The 23,814-nt window shown below is 41.2% G+C and overlaps 1 protein-coding gene across 1 annotated transcript; it reads left to right on the forward strand.

The window, feature by feature from the left end:
* Window positions 1-569: 569 nt before the first annotated feature.
* On the forward strand, window positions 570-23,022 carry dhx38 (DEAH (Asp-Glu-Ala-His) box polypeptide 38). The gene is given in 29 exon segments (XM_036586464.1): window positions 570-729; window positions 2,219-2,308; window positions 2,396-2,781; window positions 3,512-3,732; window positions 5,179-5,340; window positions 5,442-5,604; window positions 5,745-5,863; window positions 6,829-6,905; window positions 7,020-7,175; window positions 7,288-7,449; window positions 8,180-8,287; window positions 8,490-8,608; window positions 10,984-11,121; window positions 11,226-11,412; window positions 11,936-12,121; window positions 12,330-12,470; window positions 12,574-12,684; window positions 12,843-12,896; window positions 12,898-12,960; window positions 13,051-13,158; window positions 13,303-13,415; window positions 14,991-15,199; window positions 16,812-16,966; window positions 17,132-17,287; window positions 17,388-17,522; window positions 17,646-17,771; window positions 18,634-18,729; window positions 18,824-18,945; window positions 22,941-23,022. Coding segments are annotated over 27 exon segments (3,798 nt in total). The 5' UTR covers window positions 570-729; window positions 2,219-2,308; window positions 2,396-2,452.
* The last annotated feature ends 792 nt before the right edge of the window (window positions 23,023-23,814 follow it).

A 23,814-nucleotide genomic window follows, 5' to 3' on the forward strand; every position in this document is an offset into this window, starting at 1 on the left:
CATCCTCTAGTCCTTCATCAGTGGTCACAGGACGCTGTTGTCTGGATATTTGTGGTTGGTGGACTGTTCTAAGTCCAGCAGTGACACTGAGGTCTTTAAAAACTCCAGCAGCCCTGCTGTGTCTGATCCACTCAGACCAGCACAACACACACTAACACACCACCACCCCATCAGTGTTACTGCAGTGCTGAGAATGATCCGCCACCCAAATAGTACCTGCTCTGTGAGGGTCCATGGGGGTCCTGACCACTGAAGAACAGGGTAAAAGGGGGCTAACAAACAGTCTGTAACTGTAGAACTACAAAGTGCACCTATACAGTAAGTGGAGCTGATAAAATGGACAATGAGCGTAGAAACAAGGAGGTGGTCAGAATGTTCTGCCTGATCAGTGTATACTATATTAATATAGTAGTACACTGACAATAATAATAATAATACTTACTACTACTCCTACTAAATTATTATTAAAAAATAATAACAATAATAGTAATAACTTCTACTAAGAGTGTTTCTGGGAGGTTTTAGGGGTCAAAACTCTTCTTTTGAAGTTTCGTGTCTGTTTCCTTGGATCATGGGATTGCAATGGCGTCTGTCTGTACGCAGTGTTGACGTGCTCAGTGTCGTATTTTCAGAGGGATTTTCTTTACTTTATTAAACATTATTGTTCTTTGACCACAGCAATGTGACCAGATTTAGTGGACGGAGTTCACCGAGCGCTGGAGGGAGCAGGTGAGAGTTTTATTTGGGTTTTAGCGGCTCTTATTTTACACTTCTGTGTTCCCGGTTAGCCGGTTTAGCTAAAACTCAGACTCGCTGTTTATTTCAGCTTTGAGTGACTCGCGGTCGACAGTGTGACTTTAACTGAGTCAGTGTTTCTAATGTGAATGTAAACCCGGTGAGTATGTTAATATAGGTTAATAGTAATTAAAATGATAAAATGTGTAGTTTTGTGCGGTGCGTAAGTTAGTTAGCTAGTGTAGCTTCAGTGTAGCTAGCTAACGTTAGCTAACGCTAATGAAGTAAAGGCAACAACTCCACACTGTTTTCAGTTAGACGCGTAACGATACGAGATTTAGTTCCACTTAGCCTAAATACGCTGTCTAAATATATCTAAATATACTGATAAATATATCTAAATATATTGCTGCGTAGACGTTACAAGTCTTCATTATAAGCTGAATGAAATGGATGGAGTCCCTCCTGTCCTTTTAGCCGCAGTCCCATCGGACTAGAACTGTGAATTTAAAAACGTTTCTCCTCTACAGAGTACATCTGATATCTCTATCTATATATCTATATATCTATCTCTCTCTCTCTCTCTCTCTCTCTCTATATATATATATATATATATATATATATATATATGTATGTATATATATATATATGTATATGTGTTTATTTTTGTATATATATATATATATATGTGTGTGTGTGTGTGTGTGTGTATATATGTATATCTATTTATATCTGTATATCTATTTATATCTGTATATCTATTTGTCTATCTGTATCTATCTATATATCTATCTATCTATATATCTATATCTATCTATCTATATCTATCTATCTATCTATCTATCTATCTGTATATCTGTCTATATATCTATCTATTTCTATTTGTATGTATGCTATAAAAATCTATATAAATATCTATATCTTGCCGTTACTAGAGCATGGAACTACTAATGGAGATATCTTTACATTAATACAGTATTTCTTAATCGTGGTCCTGGTGGCCCAGTGTACTGCACGGTTTCAGGCGGTGTATTCGTAACAAATTCATGTAATACCTTTTTGTGAGGCATTAACTCTTCACATGTCTGTTTCTTATCACCACCACTGTGAACAATTCTAATTCAGAGTCTCTAACAAAAAAAAAGATCACATTAAACCACTCTGAATGGCTGTATTTATGTCTTATTGATTTATTTTATATAGAAATGTAGAAATATTAGTGGAATGTCCCTGAAGAAATTTCACCACACGGAAGCAAACTAAATCTGTGGATAGTTACCAGCCTGTCAGAAAACGAGGTTACAGAATACCGTCTTAAATTGTGTTGCTTTAGCTTGCTAGAAAATGGCAGTTTTATTTTATGCTACACTGGTGTGAAAGCTTTTATTTCAGCCTTTTGTTTGGTCATAGATTTCCATCATTGCTGTGAATAAGGCCAAATAAAGACTAGAGCGTAGTTAAAACATTTCTTTCTGAATTCCAGTGCTAACCTACGTTGGTGGGTTACTACTGTGGTAACCAAATAGGCCCTGCAGTCAGACCAATGGGTTCTTCACACCTCAGTTCTAAATAGGTAAGTTATTTCTTCCTAGATCAGTCACGGTTCTGACTAATTCCTAAAAGATGGATTCTGAAGCTAAATATATTTTTGCCTTTACAGATAAGGACCTTCACATTTTGCCCTACTACAGCAAAGGACCATATACCCTCTAGGAAGATGGAGGATGACGCCTCGCTGCATCGTCTGGAGGGCAGTGACCCAGGTGCTCAGGTTGGAGGGCTAATGGTAAAGAAGAAAAGTGCTGCGGTGGAGCAGCACGTATTCCGAGCCCCGGCACCACGAACATCTCTCCTCGGCCTGGATCTGCTGGCTGCTCAGAAACGCAAGGAGCGGGAGGGGAAGGAGCAGCTGAACTCGGACCTTGATGACCAGAGGTCAAAGAAGTCCAAGGTGTCTTCCTATAAAGACTGGGAGGAGGGGAAAAGTGACTCTGGGTCCGATGATGATGATGAGGGGGGTAAAAGCAAGAACGGGAGAAAGGAGAGGTGAGTTATTTGAAACGTATAGTATGTAGACCGCAAAGAATTTTCAGTGTCTAATTGCCACTGGCATTGCAGTTTAGTCCAATTAAATAATAATAATAATAATAATTAATAAAAAAAAATTATATAACACTTCATGCCAGTGGCAGCTCAAAGTGCTTTACAGACAGGTTATAAAACATAGTTATACAAGAAATTATTAGTATTTATTTAGAATCAGAAGAAAATGAAAAAGATCAAATTAGAAGATGAACACCACGAGACGTGGAGTGTTATTTAAATGCTGAGTTAGAGATTCGTTTTTAGATGCGTCTTAAAAGTGAGCTCTGAGCTTGACTGTCTAATAAAAGGTGGACTGAGCTCCACAGTTTGGAAGCATAATAACTGAAAGAGTCTCTCCATCTTTACTGTATTTTACAGAGGGTATTTGTTGAAGGCCACTATCTGCAGATCTCAGATTACGTGCCGGAACATAAACCGACAGACACTCTGTGTCTGTTAATCTAAGTTAATCTGTGTCTTAGAATTACAGCCCATAGTTTTGTACAGTGAAGATTTTTTTTTCTCTATCCTATTTTATTAGTTGTAAGACCATTAATCAAGCATGGATTACAAATAATAACAACTATGAAACTAATATATAAATATGAAATAAATTGAAGTGCGGGCCTACATGGGGTCAGCTGTTCAAGATTGTGTTTTAAAGAACCTGCACTAATATTTTGTGTTACAGCCGCAAGTACCGAACGGCTGGCTCAGAAACACCTTCCAACCCTGGAGGGGTTAGTGAGGAGTTCCGGCAGAAACATCAACAAAGGGAAAAAGACCGTTGGGAACATGGAGTATATGCGTCATCCAAAGAGGACAAAAGCAGGGACAGAAACAGAGAAAGAAGCAAAAACACAGAGCGGGACCGGGACAGAGAAAGAGACAAAGAACGAAAGAGTGATCGAGGTGAGTGAAGAATGATGATTTTGTCAAAATAACATGAAAGGATACCTTCATCTTTAACATTTCCAGATATTTTTTGATATTTTGATTGTTGGAATCTGAGGTTTTTGCTCCAAACATGATCGACCAGTGTGGTGGTCTTGTGGTTTTTTTTTGTGCTGATCTGTGTTGTAATTTTATGCCATAGGTAGTATGAGTCAGGTAACGCTAACCATACACTAGACGACTTTGAAAAGACTAAAGACTGACACCCTCTCACACCTAAAGACAATGTCACAGTTTCTAGTCACAGACTGTGATTTTGCACAGACTGGGGATCTTGCAGTGTCACTATCTGTAAGACTGCAACTAGATTTCTGAGATTATTCCCCATCATAAACCTGGTGGAAATTTACAAGCCGAGAAACCCTTTTCCTTCTCCACTCTGTAGTAGTACAAATGGAAAGATACACTAGCTGGGCTTGTAAAGATCTGGGGCTCAGAGCTGTTCACTGTTGAAATGTGCACTCTGGCAGATCATCACCCAGAATTTTTTTTTAAATAACCTGTAAAATGTGCAGTTACTTTCTTATTTAACAAAGATTTACGCATCAACAAAACATGCAGCGATTCAGCATTGTTTATTAGATATTCTGAACTAAACCATAAAAAAACTAACCAACAAAATAAGAAAACACTGTAACAGAGAGTCATAAAATGGGGAAAAAAACATTGATGCTTCTTCATTAAAGCCATTCTTAAAGTCCTCTGCGCATTTTATTACATTACTGTTACAGACTCAGTGAACCTGGAATCTTAAATTAATCTAAATTTATAGATTAATATGATTATTGTTTTAAAGTGGAGCAGATTTGCCTTTTTTACAGAGAAGTCTTGAGCCAAAACTTAAAACTTACAATAATATTAAACACTAAACGATTGAGATGACGCGAGCGCCACGCAACTCTAGCAAGACTCTCATGATTTTATTCCGACACTTGATATTTGTCTGCGACAGTGAAATCACTTGAAAAGTTGTTTGGTGTTAGGCTGACATAAGTGTTGTAGCGCTGTATTTGAATGCTGCTGCTGCTGTACTCATACCAAAAGGTTGTAGAATAAGTTTGCATGAGTCACTGTGCTGTATAGCCAGTTGTCGTTGACTTTCAGTTAAGCACTTTATTTGGTGCTTATTTTAAATAAGTGACTTTCTTATTTTAAGCATTTTAAAACTTGAAATGAATGGCCTATTAAAGAGCAAATAATGTAATATACATCAGCTAATAAAAAGTACTGAAAACACTACTGTGCTAGTGTGTTTTATGAGTTCATTTACTCCACACAGTGTGAGCTTCAGGCATTTTAAAGGGTGGGGGGTGAGGGAGTCTTCCAAATAGGCTGCAAAGATAGTCATGATTTTGTTCCCTGTATAACAATATTTTTTATGTTTTTGGCTGTTTTTTGATTCAGATGATCGAGAGCGAAGCCGCAGCCGGGGTTCCAGCAGCAGTCGTTCAGAGCACGGGGACGGCAGTGTTCGGAGCGAGCGCTCTCAGAGGGATGGCTGGTCAGAGCGCATCAGCCGCGGGAGCCGCAGGGATGAGCCTGAGAGTCCTCGCCATCGGCCCAGAGGTCAGTTAGTCTGGGTCGGTTGGAGCACCTAACTCAAATAAACCTTTCTTTGCCTAAAAATGAAAGTAAATCCTGAATGTTTTTTGGATGTGCCCACACAGATGCTCCAACACCGTCCCGCTCCAGCTGGGACGAAGACGACAGTGGCTATGCCAGCTCACGACGCTCCCACTGGGAGAGCCCCTCTCCTGCCCCTTCACACCGGGAGTCTGATCGCTCGGAGCGCAGCTATCGCTCCTCCCGTGACAGCGAGAGGAGAGACAAGTTAGAACCTTTTTATGCATTCTGAAAGTGAAGCATATCGAAGTGAAGTCTTTAGGATGCTGAGTCTTCATGTTTGTTAGAATTATTTTTTTGTTCAAATGTTCTGTTAGTGTTGATTCTTACACGTGTTTGTTTCTTAGGTCAGTGAGGGCTCGTTATCCAGAGGACACTCCTCTGCCCACACCCTCGTACAAATACAACGAGTGGGCTAATGACAGGAAGCATCTAGGCTCCACTCCTCGTCTCTCTAGAGGGAAAGGTATTCATCTACTTTGTCGCATGTTGTTTGTTTGAACTTGTTTAAGGTATGCAAAGATTAAGTTCTATATTGTTATAGATACATGACTATATATATATATAATAACTTAGATATATAACTAAACCTGTTACTAAATAGTTCTGTTTGTAATTTGCATTATTAACATGATTGCAGAGATTAATTCAATAGAATTGAAGATTTTGCACCCATTTATTCACATGTAGAATGGACCAATCTCTGCATCTTTCCATTTACTGTCTCACACAACTTTTTTTTTCCATAAGATTAGTTTATGTAATGACTAATTTGTGCAATTTCATCAGTTTACAGTTGATCCTATTTTTTAAATGCCATGCTGATGAAAATGCAAGATATTTAAAAAGACAATGGAGGCTCTGAGAAATAGACATTGGGCCTCATTCACCAGTACCTTCCCTTTTTTTTCCTGTTTTTTTTTCGATATTTTTTTCTTAAGTAAGGTCCTAAGGAAGAACTCTGTGTCAGAATCATGACGTGTTCTAAACCGCAGAATTGTTTGCACCTTTGTGCTGTTGAGTGTGTGTGTAGGTTCTGTTCTTACCTAAGAACAAATTCTAAATAAAAAATTTCTTCTTAAGAACGGTTGATGAGTGAGGCTCATTGTATAGTTAGGGTTAAACAACCATTTTTAAGTTCGTAAGATTCATTTGAAAGTTCATAAGATTAATTAATCAAGGTTAACTATGGCAAAATCTATGATAACATTATGATCAGAATGTATGACAGAAGGACAGAAATGCCATACACAGTCTGTGGAGGTTGGTGAACTTGTTTTGAATGATGCCTTGAACAAAATTTCTTAAAGTGAAATAAGTCTTTTATTCATCTTTTGTTTAATATGAATTTCAAATTATTGTACCTCATTGAGCTGCCGTTGTCAAAGTGATTGTAAATTATAAGTTTAAATGGATCCTTTCTTGCTGTAGGTAGAAGGGAAGACGGAGAGGATGGCATCACTTTTGACAACGAAGAGGAGAAGGAGCAGTGGGAGGAAGACCAGAGGGTGAGTTTGTGCCCTGAAATGTACTAAAAGAATAGAAAGTACTTATTTAATATACATTTTAATAAACTTGTACCCTTAATCTTTGTTACTATTATGTAAATTCTTTGTCCACAGCAAGCTGACAGAGATTGGTACATGATGGATGAGGGCTATGATGAGTTCCACAACCCCTTGACTTCAAGCTCAGATGAATACGTGAAGAAGAGAGAGCAGATCTTACAGAAGCAGACCCAGAAACGAATATCTGCCCAGAAAAGGCAGCTCAATGAGGTACAGTATAAGCTCTTCAGTGCTGTACAATGTGCAGACATGAACAGATATATTATCGGAGTATGGATATGGATACGTTGTTTGACTTAGATGTTCTGCCTGTCATCTTCAGGATAATGAACGTTGGGAGACAAACCGAATGCTAACCAGCGGTGTGGTGCAGCGGTTGGAAGTGGATGAGGACTTTGAAGAAGACAATGCGGCCAGAGTCCACTTGCTCGTCCACAACCTAGTTCCTCCTTTCCTAGATGGCAGAATTGTCTTCACCAAGCAGGTGAGGTCGCTTGTTACAGCTTTGACTGGAAAAGGACAAAGGACAGTAATCACAACCACCAGATTCTACATCAGCGTTCATGAATTCCAATCTTGAGCTATGTTATTGTTTTAATGAGGCGACTGAACTACCCTTAACCTCTTATTGACCAGGGTGTATTTTGGTTTGTCCATCTGAATTTACATGACCAAATCGTAAGGCAAATTATTCAGTAACTGCATGAAATAAATGTGAATTTTTTTATTTTTTTATTCATTTATTTTTTGTAAAAGCTCCCCTCAAATTAACAGAACATGTTTTATGATCACACATATTGCTATATGCTTACAGTTTACTTCTGAAAGCCAAAAATCTTAGACGCTCTTTGTATTTTTTTTATAAAAATAATTTTTACAGAGCAGATCACTGAAGAGACGCCATCTGTTTATAGTTTATAGCCCAGATTTGTGGAAAAATGGGTCGACTTTCAGTAGAAAAAAAAATTCTTATTATTCTTCAGCTTCTTTTATTATAAGGGTTTAAAATTACATCACCCATCTATTTGACTGGAAAGAAGACAGTTACAGCTCTCATACGACCCCCACCTTTAGAATGTAGCTTATGAAATATGAAAGTTATGAAGAATATGACGGAGTGCGTTTTGGAACCACCGGTGGTCTCAAGGAGTTGAAAAGGTTAATTCTTATGTTTTCTTGGAATCACTAATAATGTCCATCTCCCCTCTTCACAGCCTGAGCCAGTCATTCCGGTGAAAGATCCCACCTCAGACATGGCCATCATCTCCCGCAAGGGAAGCCAGCTGGTCCGCAAACACAGAGAGCAGAAGGAGCGCAAGAAGGTGCTGTTTTCATCAGTTCTCACTTCTCAGCTAAACTCAGAGATATCAGTCCTACACCCCACAATGCACATAGATACTAACTTTGCATTGTGCATTTCTCAGATTATTAATATGTTATGCCCTGATATACTGAGACACTATGTATGTATGTTTAAGAAAGATCCATTTTTCTTAGAATAACACTCCCTTTACTGTTCCTCAGGCTCAGCACAAACACTGGGAGCTTGCCGGTACCAAGCTTGGAGACATTATGGGCATTAAGAAAGAGGAAGATGGTTCTGAAGGCAAACATGTTGGAGAGGATGGTGCTGTGGACTACAGGTACAGCTACTTATTTTTAAAGGTTGCGTTGGTCCCAGGGCTGCAACAAACGACAAATTTGATAGTTGAATAATCTTCCGATTACTGAAACGAATAATCGATTATTCGGATTATGAATCACTACATTACCAAATAACATTTGCTGACTAGCACAGAAGACAAAGATGAATAATGTTCAAAACTCCAGTGTTTTAATGAATTTTCCTGCTAATACGAAAGATAAATAAATATTTGTTTAAAACCAAGGATGTGCAAAGTAGCAGCAATAAAATACAACAAAACTGAACCAGTTTTCCTTTAATCATGTAAACAAACAAATCGATCTGAATTTAAATGTTAAATGTAAACAGTGCGGTCTGTGATCTGTGCATTCTCCTATCTGTCTAAACTCTGTTGCAACTAAATTCTACAATCACAGGTCTTTGCTGAAACAAAGTCAGCATCTCTCCATGCTCTTGTGAGAGCCCCGCTCTCCTCTGAGAGCAGATACTTCCCGCTTCAGAGGAGACGCGCTCTGATGGAGCGGACGGGAAAGCGGCAAACTTTTGTTGCAAACTCTTTTCTAAACAGTTAAATGAATGAATTTGTGTAAACACTTCATTTCAGCGGTCACCCTTCGTCCAGCTGCCTTGTATGTCTGCTGAGAACTACCTCCTGTTTGCGAGTGGAGCCAGGTGTTCACGGAAAAGAGAAAACTGTTTGGAAACACTTTTCTGTGTTCGCTAAATTTGAACGCACCGGTGGCCTCGACGTTAAGATGATGATGCAATGTTTAAAGGTGTAAACGTTATCTGGAAAGTGAACAGGGTCGCTGTGAATAATAGTAACTTGCTTCTCTGTTCCAGCTCCATTAACGATACCAGAGAAAATAGAAAGGCCCAGTCCCATTTCTTCTTTTTACCCCTACCCCTTGTTTTCAAGTGTCACCCTAACCCCTTGGAGCTGAGTTACAAGGGGTAGTGGTTGAAATCTTGCCCTACGAAATGGAACACTCAAATAAAAAAAATAAAAAATAAAAAAAACATTGACTCATTAACAGCTGCTAGCGCTGCTTATTGCCCACCCCTAATTCTTTGGTGATACAAAACTGAAGTCAGATATTCATCAGCTTCTTGTTCGAATTTTCCCGTTCCACCTTAAATGGTGCAGCATTTACATTCTGGCACTTCAGTCATTAGAACTGTTGGACTGTTTAAGGTGGAACAGGAAAGTAATCTAACTAGCTACAGAGACATTAGCGAATTTTTTTTTATTTTTTTTATGCTTGTTATGAAGAAAAGGACCATAATACATTGAAACGGCATTAAACTAAGATAATATGATGGGTATCGTAATTTTTTAACGGAGAAAATATTTACATTTGTGGGTTTCTTTGGTCAGTCGTGCAGCCATCTTGCCGGTTTTTCTATTTCCTTATATCACTCTGTTTGGAGTCTCTGAAAAACTTCTGTTTGGAGGGCCATGTAGCCCCAACACTTATATCTCAACTAAAATTGGGACACCCTAACCCTAGATGTGAACATGCAAAACAGAGGGCTAAGGGCTAAGTGTTAGGGGCGAGGGGTGAAATGGGACTGGGCCAAAATGTTACAGCTCATTACATGCAGTAGAACGGCTAGAGCTAGTATGCGGTTTGGAAAGGGGCTTATCTATAGACGAATCTTCTTCACCCAGTGAGCCGACAAGTTTCCTCTTAAGGTGCTCCAGCATGGAGGATGTGCTCCCATGCCAGCTAAGGTCGGCTTTACTAAGCGCAACTGGCAACCTTTTCTTTTCTAAGTTAAGATTGAAATGCTCCCACACTTTTAAGGATTTTGTTCTTGAGGTTCACATCGCGCTTTAGTAAGCGGTAATGTCAAAACTTGCGTAATGATGTCACCAGCTAATCCACTAACAGGCGGACTGCAGTCCGAGTCCAGACCCAGACGCTGTCCTATGCGGACCTGGACCTATAACTGATAAACTATGGAGAATTATTTAATTTCGAATAAAAAATAAATATCACACGTGATGCTACTCAGCCAATCAGGTCTGAGCATTACGCTGCGCACCGAGACTCGAATGAGTGATGCATACACAGGGGAGGGACGAGGCGAGGCGAGGAACAACAGTCGGAGAAGGAAGTCAGAGGGAGGTTAATTCACATGGCGTGCTCTAAAAGAGAAAAAACTGACAAAAGTTGTTGAAATATGACTGAATTGTACTTTATTTGATTTGACATTCAGTTGTTGACTGTATAAGATTGTTGGTACAACTACTAGGCTACTTCAGTTTACAGTATTTGGCACTGAATCATGATGCAGGTAGGAAATTTTCTCTAACTGGACCTTATTGAATTTTAATACCCCTGCTCTGTTCTATCAATCTCTCTCTAGGGCAGAGCAGAAGTTTGCTGACCACATGAAAGAGAAGAGCGAGGCCAGCAGTGAGTTTGCTAAGAAGAAGACTCTGCTGGAACAGAGGCAATTTCTGCCCATCTTTGCTGTCCGGCAACAACTACTCAACATCATCAGGTACATCATTTTGCTGCAGAACTGAAGTCAAGTTGTAGGTGCCGCAGCTGCCTTTGTGCATTTTTATCTACCATGTTTCTTATTTCTGTCAAAAATCTTTACAGAGACAACAGCATTGTAATAGTAGTGGGTGAGACAGGCAGTGGGAAGACCACCCAGCTGACACAGTACCTGCACGAGGACGGCTACACCAGTTACGGCATGGTGGGTTGCACACAGCCACGCAGAGTGGCAGCTATGAGTGTGGCCAAGAGGGTCAGCGAGGAGATGGGCAGCAACTTGGGAGAGGAGGTAAGCTCTATGTAATGTTGCACATTAAATTAGATATCACAGGCTTTTGTTCTATAACTTCTCTTATTAGATATTCCTCTCAAACCATTTCATATTCATTTTATGGATGAATACTGCCATCCAGTGGATAAACTGAGAATTACACATCTTATAGACATGAACACTGAAAACTGTATTGCCCAGAACTACAACAGAATATCTGGTAGGGGTTTTAACAGGGTGATTGAACTGCAGTGTTAGAATAAATTATGCATTTATTTTAGCCAAAATAAAATTCTCAGGCTATTGTCAGATTGTTCCCAAGACATGTTTGTGCATTTGAAGTGTATTTTAAAACATTCTGAATTGTGGTGAAATGAGATTTCATGACCCATTTAATTATTTTCTGAAGTATCAAAATTGAGCTGCTGAAGTCAGATTTTACATCCCTGTTGTCTGAGGTATTTGGTTCTAGTACTGATGCTCATAAAGACATTATATTGTTGTGAATCTAATATAAACACTTGTGCCAATTTATGTATAGGTTGGTTATGCTATCCGTTTTGAAGACTGTACCTCAGAGAAGACGATGATTAAGTACATGACTGATGGGATCTTGTTGCGAGAGTCTCTGCGCGAGTCAGATTTGGACCACTACAGTGCCGTCATCATGGACGAGGCTCACGAGCGTTCCCTCAACACGGATGTGCTCTTCGGTCTGCTCCGAGAGGTCAGATCCACCATTCAGACTGTTCTGTTCTGACTTTATCATAGAGTATTATTACAGTTCTTCAGTTTCCTCTTTTTTTTTTAAGATCTGTTTATTGGAGTTTTCAGTTTAAGTTTAATCTGTGATTTTTGCCCTGTTGATTTTTTTTTTTCTCCCTTTTCTCCTTTTTTCTCTTCCTCATGCTTTTTTTTTTGCTTTTTTTAAAAAGGTCGTGTCCAGACGTTCCGATTTGAAGCTCATTGTCACGTCTGCCACCATGGACTCGGACAAATTTGCGGCGTTCTTCGGAAACGTTCCCATCTTTCACATTCCTGGAAGGACATTCCCTGTGGACATCTTGTTCAGTAAGGTAAGATGTGTTAATGGCTCCTCTGGTCTCTAATGTAGTTTCCAGCATCGGAAGGAGGCTCTCTGCTCACTGAGGCTAAGTGTGTGTGTATGTCCGTGTACAGACTCCTCAGGAGGACTATGTGGAGGCTGCAGTGAAGCAGGCTTTGCAGATCCACCTTAGCGGAATGGTGGGAGACATCCTCATCTTCATGCCTGGTCAGGAGGACATCGAGGTGAGTTTTTAGATGAGAAAAAAAAATTCTGATGTAGAAATGGTAGAAAGGCTTCAGTGGGAAGTTACTGTGTTATACAGTGAAGTTTTAAATGCCCCAAAACTTAAGAACCACATTTATTAGCTGCATCAACATCAAACCCCCCTGTGTTGCTGCAGGTAACGTCAGATCAGATCGTAGAGCGTTTGGAAGATCTGGAGAACGCTCCCTCCACTTGCAGTTCTGCCCATCTATTCTCAGCTGCCCTCAGACCTGCAGGCCAAGATCTTCCAGAAGGTATGTTATCCATCCCTGTCAATTCACTGGAAGCTTTTGAATTGCTTAAATGATTTGTATTTAGAAATATTTGTCTGTCTGTCGTGCTAGGCCCCGGACGGTGTGAGGAAATGCATTGTCGCTACCAACATCGCAGAGACCTCTCTGACTGTCGATGGGATCATGTTTGTTGTGGATTCTGGGTATTGCAAACTTAAGGTACGTGGCTGTGGGCTTTAAAACGATTGACTCATGTTTCTTTGTGGTTGCCCGGTATGTATGTAATCCTCCCAAATGGAAATGTAACCCTCCAAAAGCACGTCATCACAACTGTCATTTGTTTCTGTTGCCCTGTTTCCACAGGTGTTCAACCCACGCATAGGTATGGATGCTCTGCAGGTTTACCCCATCAGCCAGGCCAATGCCAACCAGCGTGCTGGCAGAGCTGGGAGGACAGGGCCAGGCCAGTGCTACAGGTACACATACTCATGCCTTTCTCTTGAAGGCTGATGCTAGATGTTGGCCTAATCAACACATCTTCGCTCAGGGTCCAGAGACTGATTAGACTCCATTTCAGCAGTGGGAAAGTGGGAGGGTGAAAATGAAGAGAGTGAGATAGAGAGCCAGGGTAAGACCAAGGAACATAATGGCAGCCTTGATTAAAGTAGTCTTTAGCCTGTCTCGTTAAAGCCTTTCTCTTCAGTGTGACCTGCGGACAGTCTGGCCTGTAGGGGATAGTGTCTTGGCCATCCACTGCCAGAGAATGACGGAGGGAGAGAATGAAAGAAGGAATGAAAGGTCACAGTGTCCTTCTTCACCATCAAACAGCAGAAAACCAGAGCAGCACCAGTACGCCACAGCCTCACCCTCTCATTTCAGTTCCGATCAGAAGTGGATTGCACATTGGGAACATTGTGTTCCACTTGGGCCTCTTCACACCACTCCAGGCTTTGAAAGCAAACTGCCATGGCATTACCATTAGTGTGTCTTTGTGTTCTAGCTTCCCTCCATTTCTGGAGGCTGTAGTTCATCTCAGCTCTGCATCTTTCTACATCTCAAAGGCTCTTGCCGACTGCCATTTCTGTCTCTGTGATTTGCAAGCCTGTCCCTCGTTTATAACATCCATCAAGCAGCCAAGAGGACTGCAGAGAAGAAATAAAACCATAATCTTGACAGGATTTCATGCCGTTTCATTTTGTTTACAGCAGGGAGAATGCGACTCCGAGACTCCTCCGCCAGGCTTTTCCACAGTGACCTTTTCCAAATCTGCACTCTGGTGAACATACAGGGACACACAGTCTCAGTAGCATACACTCGTTCATGGATGGAATTGTTTTGCATCCATATTAATGCGTCTGGCTGCTCAGGAGAGCGTGCCATCTGTGGCGTTCTGCAACTGTGAACAATCTGTTTCTGTGAACAATCAGTTTTTGTTTGGGCGCTGTAGACTGAGAGAGAGGCCTCATAGGGAAGTTGTCTGCGCGTGAGGCTTGCGTGGTGAATCCGCACCTCAGAAGCACCTTTACAAATGCCAGCGTCACTTCAGCTCTGCTTATGTGGGGGAGAGAAAGCATACCCACTCCTGCTGAGCTTTTCAGCGTAATTCACCAACTTCAGTAGGATTATCCAATAAGGTGAATGGCTGCACAAATCCTGTGTTGGCTCAGACCTATCTCTGCGTGCCAGCGAGGAGAGCCGTGTTAAGTGCTTTGGATATTTTAAGACGCTCATAAGCAGTTTGGAAATTGCTCATTGTGGGGAAGGCTCTCTTTGGCTTCTTTTTAAGGTGGGAGTGGAGTGAGTCTGAATAGAGCCGAGACTTTGCGCTCTTTCAGGCGTTACTACATTAGTCATTCCTCAGGCCCCATGCAGAGTCTTTATTTGGTACCTTTTCATTAAACGACTCACTGTCTGTCCATGTGTCTGTTTGGGCTTTTCTCCACTTTTCCTCTCTCTTTTTTTTTCTGCTTCGCTCATTTCACAAATGTCCGCCCTGTTCATATATTACAAATTAACGGTCACTCCTTTATTTGGCTTCCTCTCATTCCTAGGTTATACACTCAGAGTGCCTTCAAGAACGAAATGCTGACCACCACCATTCCAGAGATTCAGCGCACCAACCTGGCTAACGTGGTGCTGTTGCTGAAGTCTCTGGGGGTGCAGGACTTGCTACTCTTTCACTTCATGGACCCGCCGCCCGAAGACAACATGCTCAATTCCATGTACCAGCTGTGGATCCTGGGAGCTCTGGACAACACAGGTAAGGTGCAGTGTTAACCTCAGCACTTCCATAGGCTCAAGAGGCAAAATGAGCCACTTACGACACAGATGTACAGATCTGTATTTAGGCACACCTGAGCTCCCCTGGCCAAATGACACATTTTGTTGATGGTGAAGTAAAAAGAAATAAATACAATCTCTTCACCAAACTATTTTAAAAAAAATAACATTTTCTGAATGTTAATGTACAGTTATTTCTTTAACTTAAAAACAGTTATTGTGGCACCTGGACACCCTTCCAGTTTTAAAGTCTCAGAACGTACATGACTCATTAGGACTGTTTAGGTAAAGAATGGTCATTAGGAAATGATAGTACACTTTTATCAGCTCCACTTACTATATAGGTGCACTTTGTAGTTCTGCAGTTACAGACTGTAGTCCATCTGTTTCTCTGCATACTTTGTTAGCCCCCTTTTACCCTGTTCTTCAGTGGTCAGGACCCCCATGGACCCTCACAGAGCAGGTGCTATTTGGGTGGTTGATCATTCTCAGCACTGCAGTTACACTGATGTGGTGGTGGTGTGTTAGTGTGTGTTGTGCTGGTCTGAGTGGATCAGACACAGCAGTGCTGCTGGAGTTTTTAAACACCTCAGTGTCACTGCTGGACTTAGAATAGTCCACCAACCAAAAATATTCTTCCAACAGCGTCCTGTGACCACTGATGAAGGACTAGAGGATGACCAACACAAACTGTGCAGCAGCAGATGAGCTATCGTCTCTGACTTTACATCTACAAGGTGGACTGTCAAGGTAGGGGTGTCTAATTGAGTGGACAGTGAGTGGACACAGTGTTTAAAAACTCCAGCAGCACTGCTGTGTCTGATCCACTCGTACCAGCACAACACACACTAACACACCACCACCACATCAGTGTTACTGCAGTGCTGAGAATGATCCACCACCCAAATAGTACCTGCTCTGTGAGGGTCCATGGGGGTCCTGACCACTGAAGAACAGGGTAAAAGGGGGCTAACAAAGTATGCAGAGAAACAGATGGACTACAGTCTGTAACTGTAGAACTACAAAGTGCACCTATATAGTAAGTGGAGCTGATAAAATGGACAATGAGTGTAGAAACAAGGAGGTGGTCATAATGTTATGCCTGATCGGTGTATAAACATAACTTATTGTCACTATTAGCATTATGATTATATTGACTACTTCACACTCTGTCAGTTCATTTAGATCCTAAAACTAATATGTATGTAAACCTGACAGTGGCATTATGGTGCCGCAGACTAACCTGAAAGAAAGTAACAATCACACAAAGGGGTATGAATGTGACTGTTAGGTGCAGCATGTCCTTGAGAATTTGTGAGGATCTGACTGAAAGTGGGATTTCTCTGTATTGCCCCTGCACTGTGTTAACAGCAGATAATCTCTGATTAAAGCTTACCTGCCCAAAGTGTCTACTCTGCTTTTCTCTGCATTTTCTCCCTAAGCTTCTTAGAGTCTGTCATGTAATCACAGAAATCTGAGCTTTGGAAATTTTTGATCAAATTCTTAAACCTGTACAGGATTCCTCCCAAGGTTATGTTTTGCACTTCTATTGCTCGTTGTGTAACTGTAGCTCCCTCTTCTTTCCCTATCAGGTGCTCTGACACCCACTGGGCGGCTTATGGTGGAATTTCCTCTGGACCCAGCACTGTCCAAGATGTTGATTGTGTCCTGTGATATGGGCTGCAGTGCCGACATCCTCATCGTAGTCTCTATGCTGTCTGTGCCAACCATTTTCTACAGGCCCAAGGTCTGTGCATGTCCTTAATTTGTGAAAAGAATGAGAATCTGCTAAGCCGTAACATCTGAAGTCTCTGTCCCTGTTTATATACATTTGATGAACCTGCATATGAGGCGTTTCTTCTGTTTGACTATCCACGTAATTAAAACGTTTTGTTTACCATGCTCCAATTAGGGCAGAGAAGAGGAGAGTGACCAGGTGAGGGAGAAGTTTGCTGTCCCTGAGAGCGATCACCTGACCTACCTCAACGTCTACCTGCAGTGGAAGAACAACAACTATTCCAGCATCTGGTGTAACGAGCACTTCATCCACACCAAGGCCATGCGCAAAGTACGGCAGCATCTCAGTGTGGTTCACTGGTCCTTGAATCGGTGTTATTCCCTTAATCTTTTCAGAGTAACTAGACATGTCGTTTACCTCTTTGCTGCAGGTGCGGGAAGTGCGAGCACAGCTCAAAGACATCATGGTGCAGCAGAAAATGAACCTGACTTCTTGTGGCTCTGACTGGGACGTGATCAGGAAGTGCATATGTGCAGCCTATTTCCACCAGGCTGCAAAGCTGAAGGTACACAACCAAATGCTGACATCTGAGTAAAATTTCCTACGTCACTGTTGCACATAAGCAGGAGTGCCGTGTAGCATTTGAGTCCCTGCATTGACCAAGCGTGTAAAATTTGTGTCTCTATAGGGTATCGGGGAGTATGTGAACGTACGAACAGGGATGCCTTGTCACCTTCATCCCACCAGCTCTCTCTTTGGCATGGGCTACACCCCTGACTACATCACCTACCATGAGCTGGTCATGACCACCAAGGTACTGTGCCCCATCTCGTTTTCACTCACAATGTCTTTTGTAGCTCTGTGGTCTGGTATGTTGTGTAAAGGGTTTTTTCTTCTTCTCTACTACTACAAGAACCGTGCCGAATCAGGTGTGAAACTCAGTGTTCATCTCCTTTAGCAATGCTGAGTCAGAGTCTCATTCACAGACTTTTAAATGCACTCTGTGGTCTTGAAAACATAGCGGTGACCCTGACGCTTGATTTGCTATAAAGCTAAAGGAAAAAAGAAACAGCTGAATAAATGTTGCCCTCCTCAGATTCAGGCTTAGTGCACTGTTGCTGATGATTCTGCTAAATTCTTACAGTCTGCAGTCTTATTTATATATCACCTTATTTATATAGCACTCTTTACACTTTAAAATGCAGCTTAAAGTGCCTAACAAACAAGGAATCGATACAAAACAAGCATAAACAACCAATACTGTACAAGGAAGAAAAAGTGATAAGGACAGTAATTATGCTTTTGCTGCAGTTTTTTTTGGGTCATAGTTATCGTCTTAACTCTTTGGTAAGATTATGAAAATGTTATTCTTAATATTAATGACTGTGATTGATATTCATCACTTTCATTTTGTCACCGTCTAGTTTTAAGGGAGCATCCTGGCTTAAAACTAGCATTTAATATTATTTGTCACATTACATAGAATTTTAAAGTGCAGTTTACAAAAGATGAAGTGGTTGATTTCATTTTTTTGACAGAGTGTCCCTGTTAATGAAAATGAACATACATCTGCCTTGGGTGGGTTTGTGGTTCTGTATGCTGATATAATTGTAGTGTCACAGCCTGGGTTAGGGCTGGGTTTTTGCTCTGGTTTGATGCTGGTGTCCATGTTGCAGGAGTACATGCAGTGTGTAACAGCGGTGGACGGCGAATGGCTGGCGGAGTTGGGCCCGATGTTCTACAGCATCAAACACGCCGGGAAGAGCAGACAGGTGAGACGCAGTCATTACGTTTACATGCTTTTTCCACACACTTGGCTTTCTGTTGAACATCCCTCTATAATACACCCCTCTCTCCTTCTCTCAGGAGAACCGCCGGAGAGCCAAGGAGGAAATCTCCAACATGGAGGAGGAGATGTCGCTGGCCGAACAGCAGCTGCGTGCGCGGAAAGAGGAGCAGGAGAGGAAAAACAACATTGGCAGTGCGAGGTACTGCTCTAACTTCAATAACACAGTTATGCCTCACTCATGCGTCTGCATATGGAAGAGGATTTACAATCAGCTCCTCGCTCTTTAGAGCCGCTGTTCATGCTCTCTCACAAAACCTTAATCATCCCATTTGGGAAATAGTCAAAAGTCTGCTGTGCTGAAATACTAATGTTGCAATTTTAGGAAGACTATTATCACCCCTCCTTCCTCAAGCCCCCCCCTTGCTTAGTCTCTCAGTCCGCCTGATCTCTCTCTCTCTCCTCGCCATCCATTCTTCTCGTCTCCTCCGTGATGAGCTTTTCTCACCTCTTGTCTTCACCGCAGAGGAAAAGAAATAATATTGACTCCTTGCTGACCCCCATTACTGTAGCAATTTAAATGGTGCCGATGCAGACAAGACAGGGCCGCCTTAATTTTCAGATTAATCCGAGAAATTAATTTTGCACACATCTGCCAGATCCACAAAAGAAAGAAAGAGATGGGTGCTGTAAAATAACACATTATTAATTAATCAGTACATTTATCTCTATATCAAGGCTTTTCTCTGGCTGACTGTTGAGAAGACATTCTGATGATCATATTAACGTATTGAGGTTTGATTTCCATGACTGGGAGATGTGATAATTAACAGGGTGGTCGTTTTCTCAGTCTCAGGTGTCTTGATGATGTTTTAAATAAGTTATAACCATGACGTCTGAAACGGAACACAGGTCTACTTAAATGTCCTCATTCATACCACGGCATGCGTTGGTTACTGTGAATGCAGTGTGTGCTGTACAGTAAGGAACAGGAAATAAGCTTAGAATTTTCTCTTAATGTCCACCTGAAAACAAAATGGACCTTTCTCACCTTCAGTTTATGTGCTTGGTCATATTACACACAATTCATCATGTCATAGAAATAACATGATTAATCATTATTTCTCGATAATTTTTGAGCTCAAAATTGTATCCAATCACTGCATTATTTCCACTGCGAACATGTAAATCTGTGAAGTGCTTTTAAAACGTAGTGTGCAGCTTCTGTGCTACGTGCCACGAAGCTGCAGTCTCAGCCGCTCCCCCACATGTAGACAGAGCGTCTGATTTCTAAGCTAAGCTGGCCACAACTATCAGGATTTTGCCATTCTGACTGCCTGTCTGCACGTCTGTGGCTACGTTAACACAGCAGGTAAAAGTGGCCCAAATCGGATTTTCTCACCAAATGTTTTGGGTTGGTTGTTCACAATATCTTTTAAATGTGACCTGTATGCGGCCGTTTCTTTCAAAATCTCTTAGAACACAGCGGTTGCGACAAGTGTCCTCTATTTTTTTTGTACAGAAACATCAGCTTAAATGTTTGAGGCCTCAGCACCGTGAAATTATGGCGAATGTCAAGTTGGATTGACGTTGCATGAATTCACATCTGGCTGTTCAGACTGAGTCACGTTGCTGCAGATCGGATACGGATCATATTTCAGTACCACATATGAAAGTGTCTCAAATCAGAGCTGAAATTGTCAGATTCAGAGAGTTTATCTGTTCACACTGACAAACAGACAAACATTTGTTTCACATATGAAGAAAAAGATCAGATTTGGGCCACTTTTACCTGCTGTGTGAACAATTTTCTGTGTCTTTTGCAAGCAGTTGCCTGCTCTGTGTGCTGGACTGTGTGCTGGACTGTGCTCTTTACAGCCATATCAATGCTGGATTGAAAAAAAAATTCACAGCATTTCTTTACAAGGTATTAAGTAGTTCTGTTTGAAGCACTTAGTAGCTTTTAAGCTAGTTCTCCTGACGTGTTGGCCGAAGCTTACTGGATTGTTTCCTGCCTGTCCCTCACGCCTCACATTTAAACACCAATCTGTCGTTGGTTATTTGCTTGTCAGTCAAATGTACCTTTACTGTCAAAGTAGGCAGTTCTGGGCCCATTTAATGCAGGAGTCTCGCTCACGAGTGTTAAGTTATGGATAACCGGTCACATTATCAACAAACATTTCAGCTAAAGACAGTGCTAAGAGGTACACTTAATTTTCCTATTTGCTTTGACAGAAACTAACTAGGCTACATTTAAAACAAGAAAATAAAAAAAAACAAGAAAAAATGGTGTCTGATTCATGCTCACTGTTACCTTACTTGGATTTGTAAAATCAGAAAATGATTAACACTGTAAACAAGGAAACGTGCATAACCAAAATGTATATGCACTTGTGGTGACTGACACAAAGTTTTGATTAATACAAGTCTGTAGGACGAGGCGAGGCGGGGCTGGTGGCCCACTGGATAAAATAACTGGTGTTGCAGAGGTCAGGGGGGTTGGCTGGTTTTGTGCATTGGATGCTGGTGGCCTGTGCAGAGCAGTATTTAAAGATGATAGATCTCTCTGCCACCCATGTCAGACCTGTGCAGGTCCCTACTGAGACAAACTGTCCTTTCTGTCTCCTTTAGCCTTCCCACCACTGTTTACTCTCCTCTCTGCTCATCACAAAAAAAATAATTAAACTGGTCTTTGCTTTGTAAGTGTAGCCACAGCTGACTGTTCTGCTTTGACTGTAACGGGTCTTCATCGTACACAACGATCAGCCATAACATTATGACCATTACAGACTGTAGTCCATCTGTTTCTCTGCATACTATTCTTCAGTGGTCAGGACCCCCATGGACCCTCACAGAGCAGGTACTATTTGGGTGGTGGATCATTCTCAGCACTGCAGTAACACTGACGTGGTGGTGGTGTGTTAGTGTGTGTTGTGCAGGTCTGAGTGGATCAGACACAGCAGTGCTGCTGGAGTTTTTAAACACCTCAATGTCACTGCTGGACTGAGAATAGTCCACCAACCAAAAATATCCAGCCAACAGTGTCCTGTGGGCAGCGTCCTGTGACCACTGATGAAGGACTAGAGGATGAAAAACAGCAGCACTGAGCAGCAGCAGATGAGCTGTCGTCTCTGACTTTACATCTACAAGGTGGACTGACAGAGTGTCTAATAGAGTGGACAGTGAGTGGACACAGTGTTTAAAAACTCCAGCAGCACTGCTGTGTCTGATCCACTCGTACCAGCACAACACACACTAACACACCTCCACCACGTCAGTGTTACTGCAGTGCTGAGAATGATCCACCACACAAATAGTACCTGCTCTGTGAGGGTCCATGGGGGTCCTGACCACTGAAGAACAGGGTAAAAGGGGGCTAACAAAGTATCAGAGAAACAGATGGACTACAGTCTGTAACTGTAGAACTACAAAGTGCACCTATATAGTAAGTGGAGCTGATAAAATGGACAATGAGTGTAGAAACAAGGGGGTGGTCAGAATGTTCTGCCTGATCGTTGTATACTATATTAATATAGTAGTACACTGACAATAATAATAATAATAATAATAATAATAATTACTACTACTATTAATAAATTATTATTATAAAAATAATAGTAATAACTTCTACTAAGAGTGTTTCTGGGAGGTTTTAGGGGTCAAAACTCTTCTTTTGAAGTTTCGTGTCTGTTTCTTTGACTCATGGGATTGCAATGGCGTCATAATGTTATGCCTGATCGGTGTAGATATCAGTCTGAGTTCAACCCAGCACAGTTACTGTTTGACTACAGTTTAGATTCTAGTTTTTGCAGAAGATACAGAACAGAAGCAGTATTAAAGTTAAACTGAGACATAGAACCTGAAATGTAAGTTAGAAGATGGTGGCCCTTCTCAGGTTAAGCTAAACTGAATGAATTGTATTTTCGTTGAATGATAAGAATAGACTGCTGTTCTTTTGATGTCTTATCAGTAGAAGATTATGAGCAATTTGGGTTCGTTCAGTTAAGGGGACATGTCTGTGGGGAAACGCCAACATTTATAATTCAAAGTCTCTCTATGCTGTGTTCATTGGTACTATGATACCATTGGTTCCATTTTGATGGGCTTACAAATTCATAGTTCATCATACCGAATAATATGAGCCAGTTTTGCCAGTTTGACCAAACAGTTTTTTCTCTCCTCATTTTTTCTTTACAGGTCAATAAAGATCTGCACTCCGGGCAGAAGGGAAGATGTGCCCATGACTCCAAAGCGGACTCCTGCACGTTTTGGCCTTTAGGTCAGCATGTGTGTCAACACTGTCAAGCATGTCATCTACTGATTTCAGAGATGGAAGAAAAGAAATCCTTTTCCCTGAACGCTGAACCTGCATTTCCCTGCTCAGGCCAGCAGTAGGAGCACTTGTATAAGGGATATAAGAGAAAGGGACTCTTGGATAGTAGTGTTTTAATGTGGTTCTCTTTTTCTGTCTCTCTTTCCTTTTTTGTTTTGTCTTGTCTTTTTAAAGCATACCTGAAGATTCAGATTCATAAGCCGACGTTGTTTCTTGTCAGAACCTTCAGGTTCAGTGTAATACTGCTCAAATCATGTTTGTATTATTATTATTTTTTTTTTTTTTTTTTTTTTTAAAGGCAACAACAAAAAAGGCTGGCCTGTAGTTTTGAGAGCACCCCAGTTTAGAGGTCATTTCTGGAAGTGATGTTTATAATACACTGTGCTGAGCATGTCCAGTTAAGTAAAGTAGCTTGTGTGCTAGAAATTGTTAAAATCAGCACCAGCAGTTCTGGATTTTACAAGACTGCAAATCTTTGAAAGGGTCCACAGTGAACAGTCTAGTTGCCAAATGCTTACTTGTCTTTAGCAGCTGTAAATATTAAAAGTGTCAAACCATCTGTTTTTAAAGCCTCCCTGTGTTCACTCCACTCTAGTGTTGCGTTCTTTGTATTATAGGTCCACCACTTGAGGGAATAATACACTGAGGGCTTTTATGATGGAGCTGTTTTGTTGATGTTCAAAGCAGGGGCAGAGATTTAATATAATTTTATGTCCGAGTAAGAACGGCACAAGCTTG

Source organism: Colossoma macropomum, unplaced genomic scaffold (assembly GCF_904425465.1).
Source record: "Colossoma macropomum unplaced genomic scaffold, Colossoma_macropomum, whole genome shotgun sequence".
NCBI lineage: Eukaryota > Metazoa > Chordata > Actinopteri > Characiformes > Serrasalmidae > Colossoma > Colossoma macropomum.